This window comes from Euwallacea similis, chromosome 32 (genome assembly GCF_039881205.1).
Source record: "Euwallacea similis isolate ESF13 chromosome 32, ESF131.1, whole genome shotgun sequence".
NCBI lineage: Eukaryota > Metazoa > Arthropoda > Insecta > Coleoptera > Curculionidae > Euwallacea > Euwallacea similis.
Genome location: NC_089640.1, coordinates 1,319,696 through 1,340,075, shown reverse-complemented (window position 1 = coordinate 1,340,075; position 20,380 = coordinate 1,319,696). Strand labels below are relative to the sequence as shown.

Below are 20,380 nucleotides of genomic sequence, written 5' to 3'. Positions count from 1 at the left end.
ATGAGAGAGCATTGATAATATCAAATCCCTGTTACTTTCACCTTGGCCTCATTCGATGATCTACGTGGATATCTCAGAAAGCAGATTAGATTTTTAGTCCGGGGTTGAAAGAGGCTGTCAAATAAATATCGTAATACTAGTCTTGTAAGATGAGTTTATCAATATTCTTATTTTTAATTAAAATTTAAGTTAATTTGATTTAATTTAAAATTTAAGATCCAAAAGCCACTATATCGAAGTCCTGGCAATTTTCGGCGATGGAGAAATAAGCTAATGGAACTCTCTTATTTCCTTATTTCCATGATGAAAATTTTCGTGGTAAAGTTACCATTACTTTGTTAGATTGACGATTTAAGGTGATATGATAATTTCGTCATAAATTTACGAAGTCAATTATTGTTTTAAAATGAATTCGAGAAAAAACCTGAAACCCCGTACTAATCTAATAATATGAAAGGGAGAGGGTCTCGGCATGAATACTCGTAAGACAGATGGGGTGGCACGTGCCTTTCAAATGTGTATGTATATGCAATTAAAAGGAATAATTAGTTAATTCGGCCTTCCCGTGGATGGACATGATTTTATTTCATTGTCCAGCCAAAAGCATGAAATTAAACTTTGAAGCAAAAAATCACTCTTTTGTGATGTACATATGTCCAACTTCCTCTTTAGACGAATTTGAATATGGTTGTAGCCAGATTTCCTGGACGAATATATGTAGACATTCAAACTGGCTAAACTCTTCATCAAATCAAATTATTGATCAAAGAAAAGTATTCAGATACAGGTGGAAGAACATAACACCAGAAGTTGTCATATTATTCTTCTTGATTTCTCATCAAATTGCTAAATAACGATGAAGAAACATTTTCATGTAATTCAGTCGAAGCAAATTTATTACCACTCTTGTTGCATTTTGAAATTGAAAATGGTGGGTAATTGCGGCATATTAATTGAAAATTATGAGGAATCTTTAGTTTTTTTCAAAGATCATTATCTGTTTTAATGCAATACTATGTGTAATTAATGCTTATTGCTAGTTAAACGTATCCAATTTAACTTATATGGCACCTTCTCACTTCCATAAGCAAGAGTGTCCTTGTTAATAATTCATTTTAAGGCGATTCCGCATGCACGCTCCGATTTGGCCATAAATATATACAAATAATCAGAAGAAAGCAGATGAAACTTCTTAATAAGTATTCCTGATAATTTTTTTAAAATTTAACGTTTTAACAGCTTTGGTGTTTGTGGCGAAACCAAGGCAAGGTCTGGGAAACGATCCCCATTGGCGCCACATTTCTTGTAAAATAGTGATTCAGACAAAGATTTAACACCTAAAGACACAATAAAGACTCTTTTTTTGCAGGGATTGTAAAGCCGGTTTTGTGGGTGGTTTATTTGTCTTTTCGAGGCGACGACAAAGACTTCGATAATGGTTTGTATTTGCAATAAATTATTCACCCCGGAAGCGGAGATGCCATAGGACCGGAAACACGTGCGTTTCCGTGCCCTTTGATAATCAATTTAGATTACACAGTTATTTATAATTTTAAATTCATTTATACCATTCCCTCGATTAAGTAATGATAATAAGCAGGCTTAAATGAGGAAGATGTGGCAGCACTGCACATTTGTTTGCTTTTTCGAAACTCGACCCAATACGCCCGTGATTTAATTTCTTGTTTTCGTTCTTTTAAAATCTTCAATTTGTATTGATTTTCTATACTCCTCAATTCTGAGCCCTGTAATTGATTTTATCTTAAAATAATACAGACAATCGTTGTTTGACTGTTCAACATGTCATTGGTTTACACCCTGTATATTTTTAGTTGTGTAAACTCAAAAACTGAATGTTGTAAATGGATTTTCCTTGGTTTCGTACCTCTAAAATCCTACTCGTTACGTCCCTGAACTATAAAACGCCAAGTTTTTAAACTCAGCGACATAGAGTAATTATTTAAGATTTTGCTATAAGATTTTCAATTTGAAATATTTTTTAAACTCGATGTTTTCCAAATTAAGAATCTTCGAAAATCTGTTCATTGTAAGCCTGATTTTTGAAAATGTATTGATTGACAGCTTAGAATGTATCAAATCAGGGACGTATATCAATTTATTATGGGTCAGTTACGAGAGTTTTAACCTGAAATGTTATAATTTGCCTAACATTTACTGAAAAGAAGTATTTTGTCGATTACTCTAAAAAAGACAAAGATAAAAACATTTTTGTATCTCTCATGCTCTAAATTTCAGATTCTTTATGACATTTGACACTCTTTGATCGACGCATCTATGATTGTAATAGTGACGTCTACTAAAAAAACAAAAGCGAAACGCTGTGTTGCCATATTTCTTATTTGGTCAAGATTAGATTAGAATAATTTGAGACTTTCATATTCATGCCGCGATTCCACTCCGTTTTTAAAATTGGGTTTTAGAAACTTCTTTAACTAACTCAGAGTCACTACAGGAATCAAAGCTTATTCATAATATAAATTAGCAGACACAATCTCCCATCATTTCTGCTAATCTGGGTCACATTTCAGTGCCCATATCCCATGTCGGACCGCATACTTGACCCACACCATCCGAAATATATGCGATTTAAATAAATCGGTCTCTCAGTGAGGCATTTTATAGTTATTCCAAGCAACGGGATTCTCGAAATTATTCTTTTTTCGCAATTTATCTTTCGCATTTTGACATGCGGCACCTGTACAGAAAGAGAAACCGCAGGCACGGTTTACACACAGCATGGTCGTCTTTTCAAATAATCGAAGAATAATCAAGGGAATCGAAATGTGTGCGGAAATTGCTTGTCGTTGCTTTGCGGCATTGACGGGCCTTTGTGGCAATAACCAGATTATATAACAAATTGAAGCAAAACATTTAATTAAAAATAACCATTTATTCGAACAGACATAGCAATGGTAATATATAATAAGTTGTCTAAAACAAGAACAAACATTTTCGAATGCCTTATATTAATATTTATAAATATTACAAATGGCAGTGCTTGGAAATAAGCTTAAATACAGTTTCGGCAGAGATTTTTATTTAGTTCATTTTTATCAAGACTTGACGAAATTGAATGAAAAGGTCGAAAAAAATCGGGAACATTATCGTTGAAGCAGGACAAAATCTCTGCATAGCACCAGTATAATCATTCGCATAAATTATTAATAAAATTAAACTTAAGTATGAAGAACTGGGAAGCTACAAAAGAAGAGAGCATCACAAGATTTAATTACCCAAATATGAAATTTCAAATTTCGGCTGATGGCACCCACTTTAGTTTACATACTTACATACAACTTAAAGCTAAATTTACTATACAAAAATCTACATAATTATTTTTTATAAATGTTACGACATGGCACGGCAGTATTAGGAGTTATTTTTAAGCGGTATACCGTTAAAAAAAGTTTCGTAAGTCAACTTCATCAACTTTTTGAATCATCAAGTACTTGATCCTCCGACCCGGGCAACTTTATCACAGCGGACGATCAAGTACTTTCGAAAAGGAACACTTCATTGGTTCAGCACAGCATAGTTTCAAAACGTCCACAAACCGTTCGCCTTAATCGAACAATTTGTGAAAATCGATTGGCTAAAAACTATCCAGATTTACGTGTTCTTTATGCAAACTTGACACCTGCTCACTCGATCCCTCACATTGCCAGCTTTGAGTGTCTGTTTCTGTGGTTTCTGGAATTGCTGATTCTGTTCGATGGTGGCTAGCCAGAAACTAAGCATGTTAGCGAAATAGTGGCAGTGGCCCTGGGCACCGTTGCATTCGATGAAGGGAGATGCTCTGAAGTCTTCCAGACAAGAACCAGGACTTGAGAGAGATTGACCACCGCCATTTGCTCCGGCTCCAGTGTGCTAAAATAAGCAAAAGTCAAGAATTATTAATGTGCAGAAAAAAGGATCTGACTAATTCTAAGGCTGTAAGTAAAATTTTTGCACTATTATTCCCATTAATTTGAAACATTTCCATAAAATTATATAAATAATAAATTTGTTTTGAAAAAAAAAATGAATCGATTGATTTATGTTAATTTTGTTACATTTCCAGGTATATAGGTACACTTTGCTGCAAGTAATAAATCAGTGCAGTTGCCATGATGATGACATCGATGACGTTATGCTTTAATGTACAGAATTTCATTTGGGTTTGTTCTTCGCCATTGCGTTAACAACAAAATATTATAATTTTTATTTATTTGCTATTAAAGTAATGGTTTTTATCTCTAGTATAGGATATTGGTTCTTAACTCACGCCTCGGGGATAATATTTCAATTCCAGAGTCTTCAAATTGGTGCCAAATTACTGAATCAAAACCAATATGTTTTGAAATTTGTAGAAGCGGAAAGTTAGCTCTTAAGTATCTTTTAAGCTATGATTTTAAGTCTCTCAATGAGCCGTTTCAATATAAAGTTTAAGCCGTAAAATTCTGAATTTCAATTAGAATTTATGGCGAATTCGGACTGCCGATACTAGGGTATATTCAGTGCAATAATGTGGCCGATTTTTTCGACAATCCTTGTTTTGTGTTGATGTTTGGTAGCATGTTAGAAAAACTCAGATCGCGGCCTCAAAGGTATAGCACAAATTTATTAAAATCATCCGTCTGCTCATAGTATTTCATGTTTAATAAAACACAACTTTATGCGAAATTTAGCCACATATCAAACGAAAAACGTACCATTACAAAACTGTACCCAATCCATAACGATGACCATCCATACGGACATTCTGGCAAAGACAGAGACTGGCTATGCACGGCAATAACATTAGCAGGAGTTTCGCAAACGGTACATCTCGAGATGTATTTTTGAATTTCCTCTTCTTCGACCGGCATCATCGGTATGGGAGCATTGGTCGACAACCAGTAAGACTTGTCATTCCTACTTGCATAATTGCAAACGTTGTCTACGTCACAGAAAACGAAAGGCATAGTCGAGAACCTCCTCACGCAAGAGCCGGCCATCCCCAAGTCTTGGCTCTGTGTTTTTTCATTGCCTGCATGAAAACAAAGTTCAACAAAAAAAAAAAAGAAATTTGTTTGATGACTGACCAGAGACATAGAGTAGAGAATAACCTTCCCAAAGTTTATTGTGTCCAGTTTCGCATTGAGGTACTTCAGTGGATTGACTGTGGCGAACCAATAAGGTTCCAGTAAGATAGTCGGAGACTGAAATGCAGGGTGCTCCAGGTTCTCCTTTAAGTCCTGGTGAACCTACTAAACCATCCAGCCCAGTGCGTCCTTCAAGGCCTATTTCCCCTCTTAATCCTTGTAATCCAGGGGCTCCTGGAGGCCCTGGATACCCCCGATCTCCTTTTATACCTGCCGCACCAGGCCCTCCCGGTAAACCGTCAATTCCAGGGCGACCATCTAATCCTGCAGGTCCGTGCAATCCAGGCCGACCAGGGTTGCCTTTTTCACCGGGAAGTCCGTTCCTACCAGCGTCACCTTTATCGCCCTTTGCTCCTATTATTCCTATGAGACCAACTTCTCCTCGAAGACCTAAAATGCAATTTTGTTGATAATAATTGTGGAGATCTTTTCCAATGCGATTTTCGTTTACCAATTTCTCCTTTGAAACCTTGTGGTCCTGGCAGTCCTCTTGATCCAGGGAACCCGTCTCGACCTCGATCACCTTTGTCGCCTTTGAGGCCTGTAGGACCTTGCAAACCGGTGAGACCTCGATCACCTTTTTCCCCAGGCACACCAAGAATTCCAGGGGGACCGCGATCTCCTTTTTCTCCTGGCTGTCCTTGTAATCCATTCAATCCCGGCCTTCCAGGAGGACCTAAACAGAGTTAGAAAGTAGTGTTATTTCAGATTTTCTGAATCTCTCAGATATTTATGAAAACATCCTCAATATTATCATCTGTTTGTGATCTACGAGTGATTCTAGCAATTTCTATAAATATATCAGATATATACATATATATTCAATAGTTTTTGAGGGTAATGATGTTTTAAATGTTTACATTTCAGAGTTCTGTAATTGACGCTTAATAAATGAATTTTTACTGACCAACGTCAATAAATGCAAAAGAATTCCTTGGCATACATAGTCCCAAATGATCATGGGAATTTTTAAAAATTCAGGAAATCTATCAACTAAAGAATTTTGCGATTTTGTTACGACAGTCTTGATTATTTTTGACTTGGAGGAATTTTCCTAAACCTTGAAAATTCTTCAAACTAATGAATTTCTAGATTTTCGAAGATGGTCTTTATATTTCTGAAGAAATTGAAAATTTTAATATTAGTTCTAGAATTTTCAAAGTATAAAAGAGGAAAATGGCGTAGAGGAATTAAAAAAAAATCGGAAAATTCCCGAAAATAGTGAATTTTTAAGATTTCAATTGCAATTCATTTAATATCATTTAAGTATTCAAGCAAAAAAGAATAGAGATACACGTAGATGTTTTAATAACAATAGAATTTGTTCCATGACCTATTGTTAAATATCAGTTCTCGTTGTTGGTCGTTAAAATTAGAAGGATTTCAAAACCTATAGCCTCTGGCAATTTTATTTTCTTAATTTTTTATTGTAATAAATCATGCGTTTTACTCAGAGAAAGTTCAAAACTTTGAATATGTTACTTTATACAAAAATAAAAAAATATGCAAAAATATAGGGTGGAATCATATTTCAGAAAGCCCTGGTCTGTTATGACGATTAAATATTAACAATGATTATTGCCCCTCCTACCTGCGAGTCCTGCCCCTCCAGGTCGCCCGTCGAACCCTCTATCTCCTTTGGGCCCTGGGGGTCCAAGAGGCCCTGTTAAACCAGGAGCTCCTGGCCGTCCACTTAAACCTGGCAACCCTAGTTCACCTTTCTCTCCTTGAGGGCCTATAGAACCTTCCCGTCCGTTTTTGCCCGGAAGCCCCGGGAGGCCTTTTTCTCCCTTAACGGTGGCTCCTTGTAAACCTGGTAAACCTGGTAGCCCTTGATCTCCTATTAATGATAAGTAGCTATTTAATATTATTATTTTAAAAAATATATAAAAATTTACCTTTTTGTCCCTCTTGACCTGACCACCCTCTTTCGCCTTTGATTCCTGGGAATCCAATGTCGCCCTTCTCTCCTGGGACCCCTGGAGGGCCAGAGAAACCTCTGTCACCCTTTTCTCCATCCCTACCATGCAAACCAGCCGGCCCCGGTTCTCCTTTGTCTCCCTTTACCGAAATTGGAATTCCTGGTGCTCCTCTCTCTCCAATATCTCCTTTTTCCCCAGGGAATCCTACAGGTCCTATCGGACCTTGGTTGCCTTTGTCTCCTGGTGGTCCATCGTAACCATCTCTCCCAGGTTCTCCTTTTTCTCCCTTTGCTCCTAGTAAGCCAGGTGCACCAGGATATCCTCTGTCTCCTGGTAGTCCTGATATGCCATCTTTTCCATCCATTCCAGGCGCACCGGTAACTCCCGGCAAACCGTGATCTCCCTTTATTCCAATTAGCCCGGGTGGGCCTCTATCACCTTTAATTCCTGGTATACCCGGGGTTCCATCGAACCCTCTGTCGCCTCGTTCTCCTTTCTGTCCGGGATAACCTGGAATGCTCTGTCCTGGATAACCAATATCTCCTTTTTCGCCCACTAGGCCTGGTGGTCCTGGCAAACCATCGCTGCCTCTTAACCCGGAAATACCCGGCTCACCCTTTTGGCCTTTTTCCGAGGCTGCACCAGGTTCTCCCTTTCTGCCGGGTAAACCCGGGACTCCCTCGTTTCCTTTAAGTCCTGTAACCCCTGGAAGCCCTGTATAGCCGGGCCTGCCTTCGGGGCCTATATCTCCTTTTTCGCCTGGGTATCCTCTCTCTCCTGGCATTCCAACTATACCAGGGGGACCTCCTGGACCAGGGTATCCTTTGTCACCTTTTTCTCCTCTAAGCCCAGGTCGTCCATCTAATCCAGGCATTCCCGCCGCTCCAGGTCTACCAATCATACCCTTCATTCCTGGATAACCGGGGCGACCTAAGTCACCTTTATCTCCCTTCAGTCCTGGGAATCCTGCTAATCCAGGTTTCCCCGATTCTCCTTTTATTCCGGCTGATCCTTTTGGACCTCTGAGTCCAGGCGATCCTGATATTCCTGGTATACCAGGTGGCCCCACTGGTCCCACGTTTCCCTTTTCACCTGGTGGTCCAGGCAGTCCATTCAATCCGGGCATACCAATGTCTCCTTTTTCGCCCATCATTCCGGGTGATCCATCATTTCCTCGCACACCAGGTTTTCCTGGGAATCCTGGCAATCCTTGTTCTCCCTTAAATCCCAATAATCCAGGTGGTCCAGGTGGTCCAACTTGTGGGATGCCTGTTTCACCTTTGTTGCCCTTTGGGCCGTTTATTCCTGGCAAACCTCGGGCACCATCCCTGCCTGGTTCTCCAGGGAAACCCATCGGACCTACATTTCCTTTATCACCACGTGGTCCAGGCAATCCTCGACGTCCTTCTGGTCCGGGCGGTCCTTGAATTCCTTGTACACCTGTAAAAGAATTAACTTCAGTTTTTATTCAAAGTATCCCAAAACAACTGTCAGTACTATTTAGGATTTTGGAAAGTGCTGCTCATCCCAAATTTGCCCTGAATGTCTCAAAAACTGTGGAAGTGGTAAAGAAAAGATTGAGAGCTATGGCATATTTTTTTTACCATTTCAAAGTATAAAAATGGATAAATTTTTATGTATTCTCTCATTTGTTACTTGTTTTCGAAAAGCTAAGAATCAGTTCAAACCCTACATCATCCACCACGCACACACGATCACTTAAGGCAGACCACTCATCGTACTCAAAAGAAGGGAAGTGTTGTGGTTTTGGTTTTATCGATGACAAAAAAGTAAAATATAAAAAATCAATATTGATTTTCCTAATAATGCGAAAAGTGATCCTTTTCCCCACTCGATTGAGTTGACTATAGTGTGGAAAGACAGAAGATACCAACTTGTATACTTACCATGATACCAGGATAGTTTTCGCAAGTTAGAATCAATTTTTTATAAAATCTAATCATTTTATTTTTAAATATGCACCTAGGGCGGTTGCATAAACCAAACCTACTTCGCCAGTGCAGGAAAGTAACTTTATTACACTCGGTACTTGCAAGTAGTTTTTCTCGCATTCAAATCAGGGCGGTAGAGTATATTTTTTTGTACGCGAATAAGAATAATCGCTCCGAAAACCGCAATAAAAAATTCCGTACTAGTGCGGAAAGTACAATATTCTGCAATGCAGAAAGGAGGATTTTTTTACGCGTGCAGAAAAAAAGTAAATGCCTTTAAAGTTTTTAAACTGAGTTATAACCAACCTTTTGATCCTGAAAACCCAGGTTCTCCTTTCGGTCCCGGGTACCCATTCTGTCCAGGCAGTCCCATTTCACCCTTTGGCCCAGCAGGGCCTTGATTTCCCTTCAATTGTGCTATTATATTGGCCGCGCATTGTCCAGCCGCACCTGGTCTTCCGTCCCTTCCTTGCTCTCCTTTTTGACCCAGTTGCCCAGGAACGCCAGGTAACCCTCGATCTCCTTTGATACTATCCCCTTGTTCTCCTTTCTGACCGGCTATTCCGTCTAAACCTGGCAATCCGTCGGTTCCTCTAAATCCGGGCAACCCTTGAACACCCTTTTCCCCTGGGAATCCTGGCAGTCCTTTATCACCCTTAAAACCTATCGGTCCAATAAATCCTTTGGGTCCCGGATTGCCTGGGAAACCTCTATCTCCTTTATCTCCCTTTTCTCCTTTAACCAAATTTTCGGATACAATTGCTGGTCTTCCTGGTTGTCCGGGTTCTCCTATTGGACCATCATTACCATCTCTACCCTAATTAATTTGATTCAAACTAGATATACATAATATTTTAATGGGACTCACAGGAGCTCCAGGTTTTCCTTGAATTCCGGGAATACCATCGAATCCAGGTGGACCCATCGCTCCAAGAGCACCTGGTGGACCTCGCGGTCCTTGATCACCATCCCGACCGTCGTAACCCCGATCCCCTTTGTCTCCCTTCAAACCAGGTCGGCAATCAATGCAAGTTCCTCCTTTATCTCCCTTTTCGCCAGAGGTTCCAGGACTACCGGGTATTCCAGGTCTACCAGCGTTTCCTTTTTCACCTGGCGGTCCGGGTAAACCTACTTCACCGGGAATACCGTTTAACGAATCCCCAGGGATTCCTCGCGGGCCTGGGAACCCTTTTTCTCCCTTTTGACCTTTGAGACCGTCTTGACCCGGGAAACCATCGTCACCTTTCGGACCCTATGGAGTATGTTTGAGTAATCATATGTATACCAGTATTATTGAAAATATTTACCATAATTGAGTATCCTTTTTCTCCTGGGAAACCTCTTGGTCCTTGAGGACCTGGGCCTCCTGGGAATCCTCTCGGACCTTCGCCACCTGGATACCCAATAGAACCTGCTTCTCCTTTTTGTCCTTTATCGCCGGGAAGTCCTTCGGGTCCCGTTCGACCTGGGGTACCCGGTCCTCCCATCGGTCCAACGGGACCTCTCTTTCCGGGCTCACCAGGGAATCCATCAGTACCTAAACGACAAAGTGTCATTAGTTTAAGAATAATTGTGTGTGTAACAAACCTTTGGGTCCTTGAGGACCTGGATAACCTCGTGGCCCTGTGGGTCCCGGTGGACCAGGCATGCCCTTTCCGCCACCTGGCGGACCAGGAGGACCTCTTAAACCGATTTGACCTGGTGATCCATCTCGTCCAGGTTCTCCTTTAGGACCATGCCTACCAGGAAGACCCGGCAAACCTTCCAAACCACGATCCCCCTTTTGACCTGGTGGTCCTGGGGGACCAGCGAAACCATCTCTACCCTATTTGATTTATATTCAATCATTTTTAACACCTTAACAAAAAGTTAAACTTACCCGTGGACCTGGAGGGCCCACTAAGCCCTTTTCTCCCTTCATACCGATACCTCCAGGGATACCATATTCTCCTTCAGAACCCGGTTCTCCTTTCGGTCCTTGTAACCCGAACTCTCCTCGATCACCTTTCATGCCTTGATCTCCTTTCGGGCCGATTTGAACGGTACCATTTCTTATGAATGGCAAAACAGATTCTCCCTTTTGACCGGGTGGTCCAGTGTCGCCCTTATCACCCCTCTCTCCGTAATACCCGACACCCATTATACCTTTGGTGCCTCTAGGACCTGGCGGTCCAGGAAGACCCTGAAAATGGATTATGAATACAAGGAAAAAAATAGAGTGAATGGTATACTCTTGCGCCGGACTCCCCCTGTGGACCAGAAATACCCTGTGGTCCTTGAGGCCCGGGATTTCCTGACGGTCCAGCAACTCCATTAAGTCCTGGCTCTCCTTTCTGCCCTTTCAGGTTAATTTCGCAATGAGCGGCTTCGCCTTTTTCTCCTTTAATGCCCACTGGTCCTGGGAAACCTTGTGGACCGACATCACCTGTATAACCAGGGGGGCCTGGTGTGCCCTGTGTAAAAACGATTACATTGTAATAACAGTAATAAATATTTAGGAGCTCAATTGTTGAAATATTCAGATTCTAGATTATATAAAGAATCTAAATCAGTCGATTAGATCGGGAATTTTTACCCCTAGAATACAGAATTGTATTTTAACTCAACAGCTCATATTAATAGTTTGGATGAGATTTACAAGCCTTAAAAAATACATATGAGCTGCATGTATAAGTCTACACAATTCGAATGTTAATATCTTTTTTGGTTTTTAAGATAGTGAGTTAGTTTTGCGTCAAATTGCACTTACATCTGTTCCATTACATCCATCAAGTCCAGGGAGTCCAGGTGGCCCATCTGGACCCGGTAAACCAGGTATTCCATTAACCCCTGTGAATCCAGGCAGGCCAGTCTTTCCTCTATCCCCTTTAGGGCCCCTAAGTCCTATCGGCCCAGGTTCACCCATATCCCCCTTTTCTCCAGGAATACCTTCATCACCAGGAAAACCTCGAACTCCCTTCTCTCCGTTGTGTCCTGGAAGCCCCGAATAGCCCTATGCAAAGATCCTATTAAACTCAATTTGATTTCTTTAATTTTGAATTTACCCGATTTCCTTTTTCTGCGAAACACTTGGGAATGCATCTTTCGGATCCATTTTTAGGTCCAAGAGCACTACCCGGAACCTCAATGATGTCGTAGCTGCTAGCATAGGGTCTTCTGTTTTCATAAGGACTACTAGGGTAAGAGCCATAAGGACCAGCTCTGTTAGAAAATTGGGTTTGGTGGGCGTTATAACTTGAAGAGGAATCATATCTTGAAGCTGATGAGCTTTGAGCTCCACCAATGTTGGAAGAGCCCCTGTAGTCTGGGCCGTAGCTCCCTACTCTGCTTCTGTAGTCATAACCTGCAATAAATATTCTGAAAATATCTAGTTTTTGAGGTAAATTCGGGTTAATACCTCCAAAACCACCAGATCTAGAGGCTCCAGAACCGCCACCACTTACAGAACCTTGATGGCCGCTAGATGATCGCCCATATCCTGCAGATTCTCCAGATGTTTCCCCATAATTGAACTCGGAGTTAATTTCCTTAGACTGATAAAACTCGTTAGAGCCATTGGTCACTTTCCCAAACAAGTCCTCTTCCCGTCTAAAGAGTAATTGGGTTATTAAAGTTTGTGAATTTAAGATGCTTACCTGGTAGATTCTTCTTCACTTTCGTTGTATACCTCTACTTTCGACCCGTATTCCTGGGAGTATCTAGCATTATAATCTCCACTTCTATAGGCCCCAGTAATAGGTTTTTGTTTCCCAGTAGGCCTTCCATAGAGTCCAGTCCTATTTGCCGCCCGATAGTTACTAAGAAATTGCTGGAATCGGTGGTAAGAATGAGTTACTTCTATTATAAACAGTTTTACTTAACAAAATGTTTAATCACTGATAGTTCAGCGCTGCTAAAGATTTCGACATTTTAGAAGACTTATACTACTTTTGAGGGTTTTGAGGGACTTCTGGAACAGTTTAAGGTTTCAGTTTTTTCTAGGAAATTTCTGATTATCACTGTTCTAAAGTTCCTATTAAATGTTACTAAATAGTGAGGGAATTCTTAACTTACGAGAAATTGATGAAACTCTTCAAGCACTTGATAAAAACTTTATTTACTTATTTCATATTTCTAATGATCAAGTGAAAATATTTTAATGCAGTAATATACTAGATAGATGTGTAATAAAACTGAAAAAACTCAAAAGAGATTTTTTTTCAAAATCGAATGGGAAATCAAAAAATTAATTTTATTTTTCCAAAACGCAGTGGCGTACCATTTTTTCTTTAAAAAATTGCCAGTGATGTGCCGCTACGCGCCACTGGTAAGACTAAAAAAACATTTTGTGTTGCAAAATATGTATCTTACATGGCTATGGACACCCCTAAAATTTCATTGAAATACCTTAAAGGGTGCTGCAAAAATTAGAATTTTGGTGTTATTTTAATTAAGCTTTAACACCCTGTATTTCCTAAACGAATCGTTTCTAGAATATAGTTTATCTAGCTAACTTGGATTATTTTCCAATGTAGAATACACGATTAAAATTTGTGTATTACAACCTGAAACACCCTGTATTACTTATGATTTTTTTTAGGTATTTCAGGAATACTTCATACTTTTATGTTTTTTTTTCGAAAAATTTTGGACTCAGGAAAAATTGCTTATAAATTTGCTTTGCTCCGAAGCTCACTTGCCTTTTTAAATGCGCCACTGCTGATCTTGGTCAGTGTTTATGGATGCTTTCATGTAATGTTATGGTGCCTGCCTGTGATAATGAATCTAAAGACTCTTATTTTAAGGAAATAAAAGTGCTTGCCGATAAATTACCAAAAAAAAAAGAATTGGGCTCCAGGCCAAATGTATTTTTAGAGACTCATTCGGATGATTAAAATAAACAAAATCAGTCTCATTGCTTAATTATTAATAGGGAGTATAATACCGTTTCGAGTGGTAAATCCAAAAGTATTTAAAGAATTTGAAAAGATTTGTCTTGTAGAGAGATGCGTTTAAATTCTCCTTCTAAAAATGGACAAAAATTATATTTAAACTCTTCATTTGAGATTTTCCTTGAATTGCCTGGTTTATCGCATCTGCCTCTTGCAATAAATGGTAATTCCCGAAAGTTAATATCCCCGATTTTATATGAAATAAACCGGATTTTAAATTGCGTCTTTTCTCTCTTGAGATATTAATGACAACGGTAAAGACATTACGCTTAAGTCAGCCTTTTGCGGCCCCTTAATTGAGATTCTGATCGTAATTTTTGGCACCAGAGATAATGTTGCAATATTTCTCGTGAAACCAGCACAACTCATTTCTTCTTACGAGCATGTAGGTCTCCTGCTATTCTGATTACATATAACTGAATAAAAAATAACTACATTTTATTTATTATGACAGAGAAAGACATATAGAAAGCAGAGAAATATCTCGTAGTTGTTCATTAACGTCATCTGTCACTGCCGTGTGCTTTGTGATGTAATTACAAGCACACGTCACATCTGTCATGACGTTGTGCATCACAAAGCACACGTCAGTGACATAACACAAGCATGGACAATTAAGTCAAGGAAACTTGAACAAATTTTGAAAATCTTTAAAAATTACTTCACAACATTCAGTTCAACCTGTTGGAGGTTTCTCTAGCAATATTAATACACAAAAATACTTCCTAATATTAGAAGAATCTACTTATGTATTAACATATAGGATGTTTTATTGGGAAAATTCGAATTTCTTCTAATTTATTTATCACCGTCAAATTTGAATCCGCTCACTGCGTACTACCTTTCAATCATCTAATTAGTCAATCACCAATTCGTTTGCAAAATCATAATAGTAAACATATCCCCAACAACAGTCCTGCCTGGACACCGATATTCTGAACATGGCCCTGTCATGATACCTCATTAGTTCGTTTGTTCAGCTCTTCCGATAGTAATAAATCTGAGGATAAGTCAATGGACCTCGGAAGTCTTTGTTTGTTTAATCTCGGCTCAGAGAGCCTTCGGTTTATCACCAACCAGATCAAATTTCGTTCTTCGATGACGCGAGGGTGGAGGCATTAAGCCAGTTGTTTGAATTCGAAAATGTAAGAGTGCTCCAGAAAGTTAGAGGATAGATCGTGCATACAGATTTCATTTCATATTTATTTCAATTTCAAGTAAAATATTGCAAAATTTTTCATTTAAATAGTGGGAATACAGAGTGATGGCTTCAGCTGGTGTGAAGAGATAACTTTCTATATATACCGGATGGTTTTTCCTTTATATTTTTTTTCTTTTATTTTTGAGAACATTTTCTATATCCATAAATATTGACATTTGAGATTTCACAAATGTCGTATGTCAAATGCCAATATAAGCACCTTTAACCTTAATGTTTTAATTCAGCAATTTTCAAATATACCAGATGAACGCTTTTTATATTTATCTATAGATTTTCAGATGTTTAGTCTTGATCTCGTGTATTCCAATAAATTACTAAAGCTTTTCATAATTCTTAGTAAAATCGTCAGTATTTTTCATTCACTTGAATTGAGTAAGCTTCTGTGCAATTTTCATAGTTTTGACTCTCGAAGTTAGCAATTATCAGTGTCAGTTGCAATATTTTTGAACAGAATTGTAATTTATGGATCAATTAATAATATTTATGACTCAACCGAATTGAGAATTTAATCCTAAAACTTCTGGATTTTTAAATTTGGAAATTGCAACGTTTACGCAGAAGTAGGAACAACAACTGGAAATGTAAAATTGAAACCGAATTTGCTTTGAGATTATTCCTTATTGATTGCAATTGGCTATTACAGCTGGATAAAGAATGAAATTCAGCAAAACCGTATTAGCAATTTATTGAATTTTATGGTAGTAAAACCCCACAACTCCGGCACTGGTTACTTGTGGGCCATGATATTATTACTGAATATGACAGCATACGATGTGATGCTGTATACCAAATTTGGTTTAAATATCTCCAAAGGTTGGAGTATTATAAAAAATAATCGATTTTTTTTTTAATTTTCAACGCCCGGTATCTTTAAAACGAAGCGTTTATGGGTCTATATTGATATGAAATTTTCTTCTTAAAATAAGTTTTTCTATAGACTGTTAAAGTCTTGCTACAAAAAAGTGGACCACCCTGTATATTTGTCTATTTTATATTCTTTTAGCTTTTTTTTAACACCAAATAATTTTAATTCCATCTGGAATGTTGATATACGTCGTCTTCAAATTGTCTGCGATGTTAAGGCAATCAAGTATCAAAATATACCTTAAGTCGCCACGTTAAAGTGCCTTGGCCTGTTGAAGATGCTGAAAATTGCACGTTTGCTCTCTTAGTTTAAAATAAAAAAGTTCTAATACATGGAATTTGTTTCGGTTAATATAATTAAATTTTAAAATATGTCAAATAGTAAGCGATAAGTCCTTAGTGCACAGCTTTAAATTTTCTCCTATTAAAATGATGATTAATCAAAAACTTACCCCATTGACTGCCGATATTCCTATACATAAAACCATGAACCTGGAACAATAAATATTTATTTCAGAGGCATAAAGTTGGAGGAAAGTACAATATAATTTTAAAAGTGACATTTATTACATAATATAGTTGTACATACTGTGGCAGTTAAGGCAGTAGTAGGCATAAAATGCGATAAATAGATGTTATTGCATTATAAATAATGCATCAAATGCCCAAAAAAGCCAGAATGCTTAATTCGAGTTTGAAAAAAAATGCCAAAAAGTTGAGTTTTTTGCATTTTTCAATATGGCGCAGCTTAAAAAGTGACACATTTTATATACACTCAGATTTACCATAAAAATGCTTATCACTAGAAGAAAAAACTGGACCTACACCCCATTCTGAAAAAAAGTTATTCTATTTTGAAATTTAAAAAATCGTTTTTAGGTTAGAATTAGCATAGAAAAAAAAGAAAAAAAATGTGGCGAATGCGCGAGGGTTTTCTATATATGTGTGATTTTTAAAGATTTTTCTAAAAACCAGTTTTCAAATTAAAAGTTATAATTGAGAAGATGGCGGCTTAAGGGTTTTTTTGGTCTATAGAGTGGGGGTAAGGGTATTTTGCACAACTGATTGGCATTAGAGGGTTATAACTTACATGCCCATTCAGCTAGGTTTTCAATTTAGGTGAAAGGGCATTTTGACTGTCTTAATGGGGGTCCTCTTCGTTGAGTTTTTCAGCTCTAAGTAAGCTTTATCAAAAAATCTACTATTCATATCTCAGCGTGGATCATTAATTAGGTCAAATTTCAATAGATACAGTTACATGTACTATATATTGTCAATTTCTAGAAATGCTCTTGCTGACAATACGGTAATTTATATGTTTATAATAGTAAAAGCAAGGCTCTTTATGCATTTATCAAAGCATTTGGCAACCATAGAATTGTTCTAACATAAATACCATTCACGCTCGTCCATTTTCATTCCCATCAACATCTCCTGCCTTGTAGAACATCGATGTTTCAGCATTAATTATCTTATCTATGCTCTGCTTTACCTACTTGACCGGTAGTCATACGATATCATCACAGATAATTCGATTCTATAGATGCATATCTCCGGGAATTAGATTCAGTTAACATTCTCTATTCCAAATTTGGTTCATGAACATTTGAATATTAAATCAGTTGTTTTCCATGTTTTTACTCAAATAATTTCCAAAAAGGTTACATAATTGATTCCACGCCCGCGATGTGTCTTGTATAAATAAAGTGTGCTGCACACTCATTTGATTTACGACTGTTTGTTGCATATGCTTCGGTTCGGAAGTGAATGGTTATACAATGCCTATTTCGAGAGTAAGGTACTTACATATTTGTATCGGAGGTATACAGGGAGTTCGCTAATAACGTGCATTTTGGAGGGAAATTCTTTGTAAAAAAACAGAAAAATTGTTTCCATGTGAACATGTGTCGGAATACGTTTCCTAAGGGCGTTAGAGCCATTTGAAATGGGCGTTCGAACAATTCAACGTACAAAATTGCTTTATTATCGTAAACGTATTTTCAGTGCAAGAAACTGTAGAAATTCAAGGATCGCCTTTCGTTCTTGAAATTATTATATTTATATAGTATATAATAGGTCAATTTGCATAGCATGAAAGTCCAAATTTGAGAGGAAGACTTCCGCATATGAACTGCCAACTTCCTTTTTCCAAATTCGTTTCCAATCCATAGAATATGAAATTTTCACTTTACCAACTGGCAACATCGCGTTTTCCATGAACGTTTCTGTCAATGTCAGACGTTCACTTTTAGAATTAAACGATAGGTGCGGCGTTGCCATTTCTTGCGAATTAGTCACGCTTTCTCGTTCGAATGTCCGGGAATTTCCGGTTTCAAATCCGAACTTTAAAAACATTTTTTGACCGCCATTTTTAAAGGGCTCTGCAGCGTGATAATTTTTTAAATATCTTCCATTGAAGATTTTGACTAATTTTGCTTTTTAACATACTCTAAAACTGGCAACTTTTTTTAATTTGACCGATTTAGTAACACTCGTCGTTTCAGGGGTAGCAATGACAAACGCCCTTAAAAAGGAAACCCTGTATACAGGGCATACCAGTTTTAGATATTAAAAAAAATCATTTTGAGCAAAACCGTAATAGAAAAATAGGTCCGCAAATGCTTTATTGCCGAGAAAAATGTTCAAGGTTATATACATCATTTTTTTATGATTCCTAATGAATGTATTTGGTTGACATTGTGTATCTTATTTATGAAGAGCAGTTAAACATATAAATATTAATCACACAATTTTTTTCTATAATTTCTTCTATAAACTTCTAAACCAACATCAAATAATAATAATAACCGAACTTCTTTCAAATTACTTTCTGTTCTAAAGCATTGTCATTAATATGTACTCTAAAACTCCCGATTTCGACAAATAGGCGTTTGTAAATCTATGGTCTTATAAACTTTGTTGCACAAAATAAGAGCTTCTATCGTGAGTTTAATTTGTGGCCTTCGTCCCCCACACGTCATGCGCCAACACCCTGTATAGTGTCCAGGACAAGGATGTCTAAAGTAAGGATTGTTAAAGTTTCTTAAATGGCTTTCGTGGTAACTTTTCCAGAATTTTTTAATGAAGAAATACGTAGAATTAACAACAGTAAAAACAAAAAAACTAATTGCTGAAAGCTTAGAAGTAAAAATTATTTGAAAATGTGGAAAGGCGCTCATAAAAATAAAAGAATGTACTTTATGTTTTGTATTTTGAATAATATGTAAAAAAAATTCTTTCAACTTCATGAAAAACAGGGTTACCTTGCGAGGGAGCGAAAATAGGTACACTCTGTTGTTGGTATACCTATGTGATAGAACTCTACCAATTTTGAAATTGTATTTTATTGACCTCCAAATTGCTTAACTTTTTCCTAATTTAACCAATATTCGGTCTCCATTTATGAGATCCACCATACATTTCTATATTAGACAGGCTGTATATGATATAAATGAATGTCAATTTAAGCCGTGAATGGCGGAGTTGATAACGCCATTCGCGAACCGAGAGAAAAAGGATATGATATGCCTTATCGTACGTTGTCGGCAATAAAAGTTAGTGTTTTGGTGAATTGTTGCTAGGCTGAAAAATCCTGATTATTTACTTCTCAAATTCCATTCCGTAGCTAGTAATCAGAGGAATTCTGGAGGTTGCTGACGAAAATGAGAATTGGCAACAATGCAATATTAAGGGTGTTTTATGAGTACGTGAAAGCACCCTTATATTTTTAATTTGAACTTGACTTGTCAAAAGCTCAAATCTAAAAATTTTACAAATCTTTTCTGCTTCAAATAATGCCCCTCTGCAGGAATATGCGGAGATGTCTTCAACTTAAGTTTCATATAAGATTATGAACTAGAAAATCTAAGAGCCTTTTAAGACTATCGAAAATTACCACGTGAAATTTTACATTACTATCCTGTCACATGCAGTTAATTCTTTTCCAGAAATTCCCTTTATAAATAATTAACAAAATTGCCAGAAACTGTCAATCATAACGCACTCAACACCCAAAAATGATCAATTTCTGTCACGCACGTGACTCATGTAAACTCGCAGATGACCGGTACTTACCACCACAGTCCATGGTCGGTCATCGCGACCACAAGCCCCCTACAGGGGAAACACACAACACTTTCACCTTATGTAATGAACACACGCGAGTCCGCGCGTTACTAAAAATCACCACTAAAACTAACATCTTCAAGCTCAAACCCATCCACTTCCACATCTTAGCTACGATGCGCAATTTCAGCACACCCTGCTTTAAACCTAATTTTCTCCCCCATTTCTCGCCCCATTGGTACCATTTTCGGACCCAAAGGGGAGTGATAGGGGTGTAATG

The 20,380-nt window shown here is 37.9% G+C and overlaps 1 protein-coding gene across 1 annotated transcript; it reads right to left on the bottom strand.

Moving 5' to 3' along the window:
- Positions 1-2,891: 2,891 nt before the first annotated feature.
- Positions 2,892-20,244, bottom strand: Col4a1 (Collagen type IV alpha 1). Its single transcript, XM_066403959.1, has 18 exons — positions 20,110-20,244; positions 16,488-16,527; positions 12,654-12,826; positions 12,416-12,606; positions 12,063-12,361; positions 11,768-12,010; positions 11,250-11,471; positions 10,898-11,200; positions 10,606-10,843; positions 10,326-10,555; positions 9,887-10,270; positions 9,325-9,835; positions 7,043-8,506; positions 6,736-6,984; positions 5,596-5,820; positions 5,085-5,534; positions 4,713-5,029; positions 2,892-3,888 (listed from the first exon to the last, which is right to left on the bottom strand). The coding sequence occupies exons 1-18, from the start codon at positions 20,130-20,132 to the stop codon at positions 3,631-3,633; spliced, it is 5,820 nt and encodes a 1,939-aa protein (XP_066260056.1). The 5' UTR covers positions 20,133-20,244; the 3' UTR covers positions 2,892-3,630.
- Between the last annotated feature and the right edge of the window lie 136 nt (positions 20,245-20,380).

Bases quoted from the DNA above. Each gene is read 5' to 3' on its own strand.
- Col4a1 (XM_066403959.1), bottom strand. From the start codon at position 20,132: ATGACCGACCATGGACTGTGGTG. The intron at 16,528-20,109 runs GTAAGTACCGGT...TTATTGTTCCAG, and splicing joins ACCGACCATGGACTGTGGTG to GTTCATGGTTTTATGTATAG. The intron at 5,535-5,595 runs GTAAACGAAAAT...ATTGCATTTTAG, and splicing joins AGGTTTCAAAGGAGAAATTG to GTCTTCGAGGAGAAGTTGGT.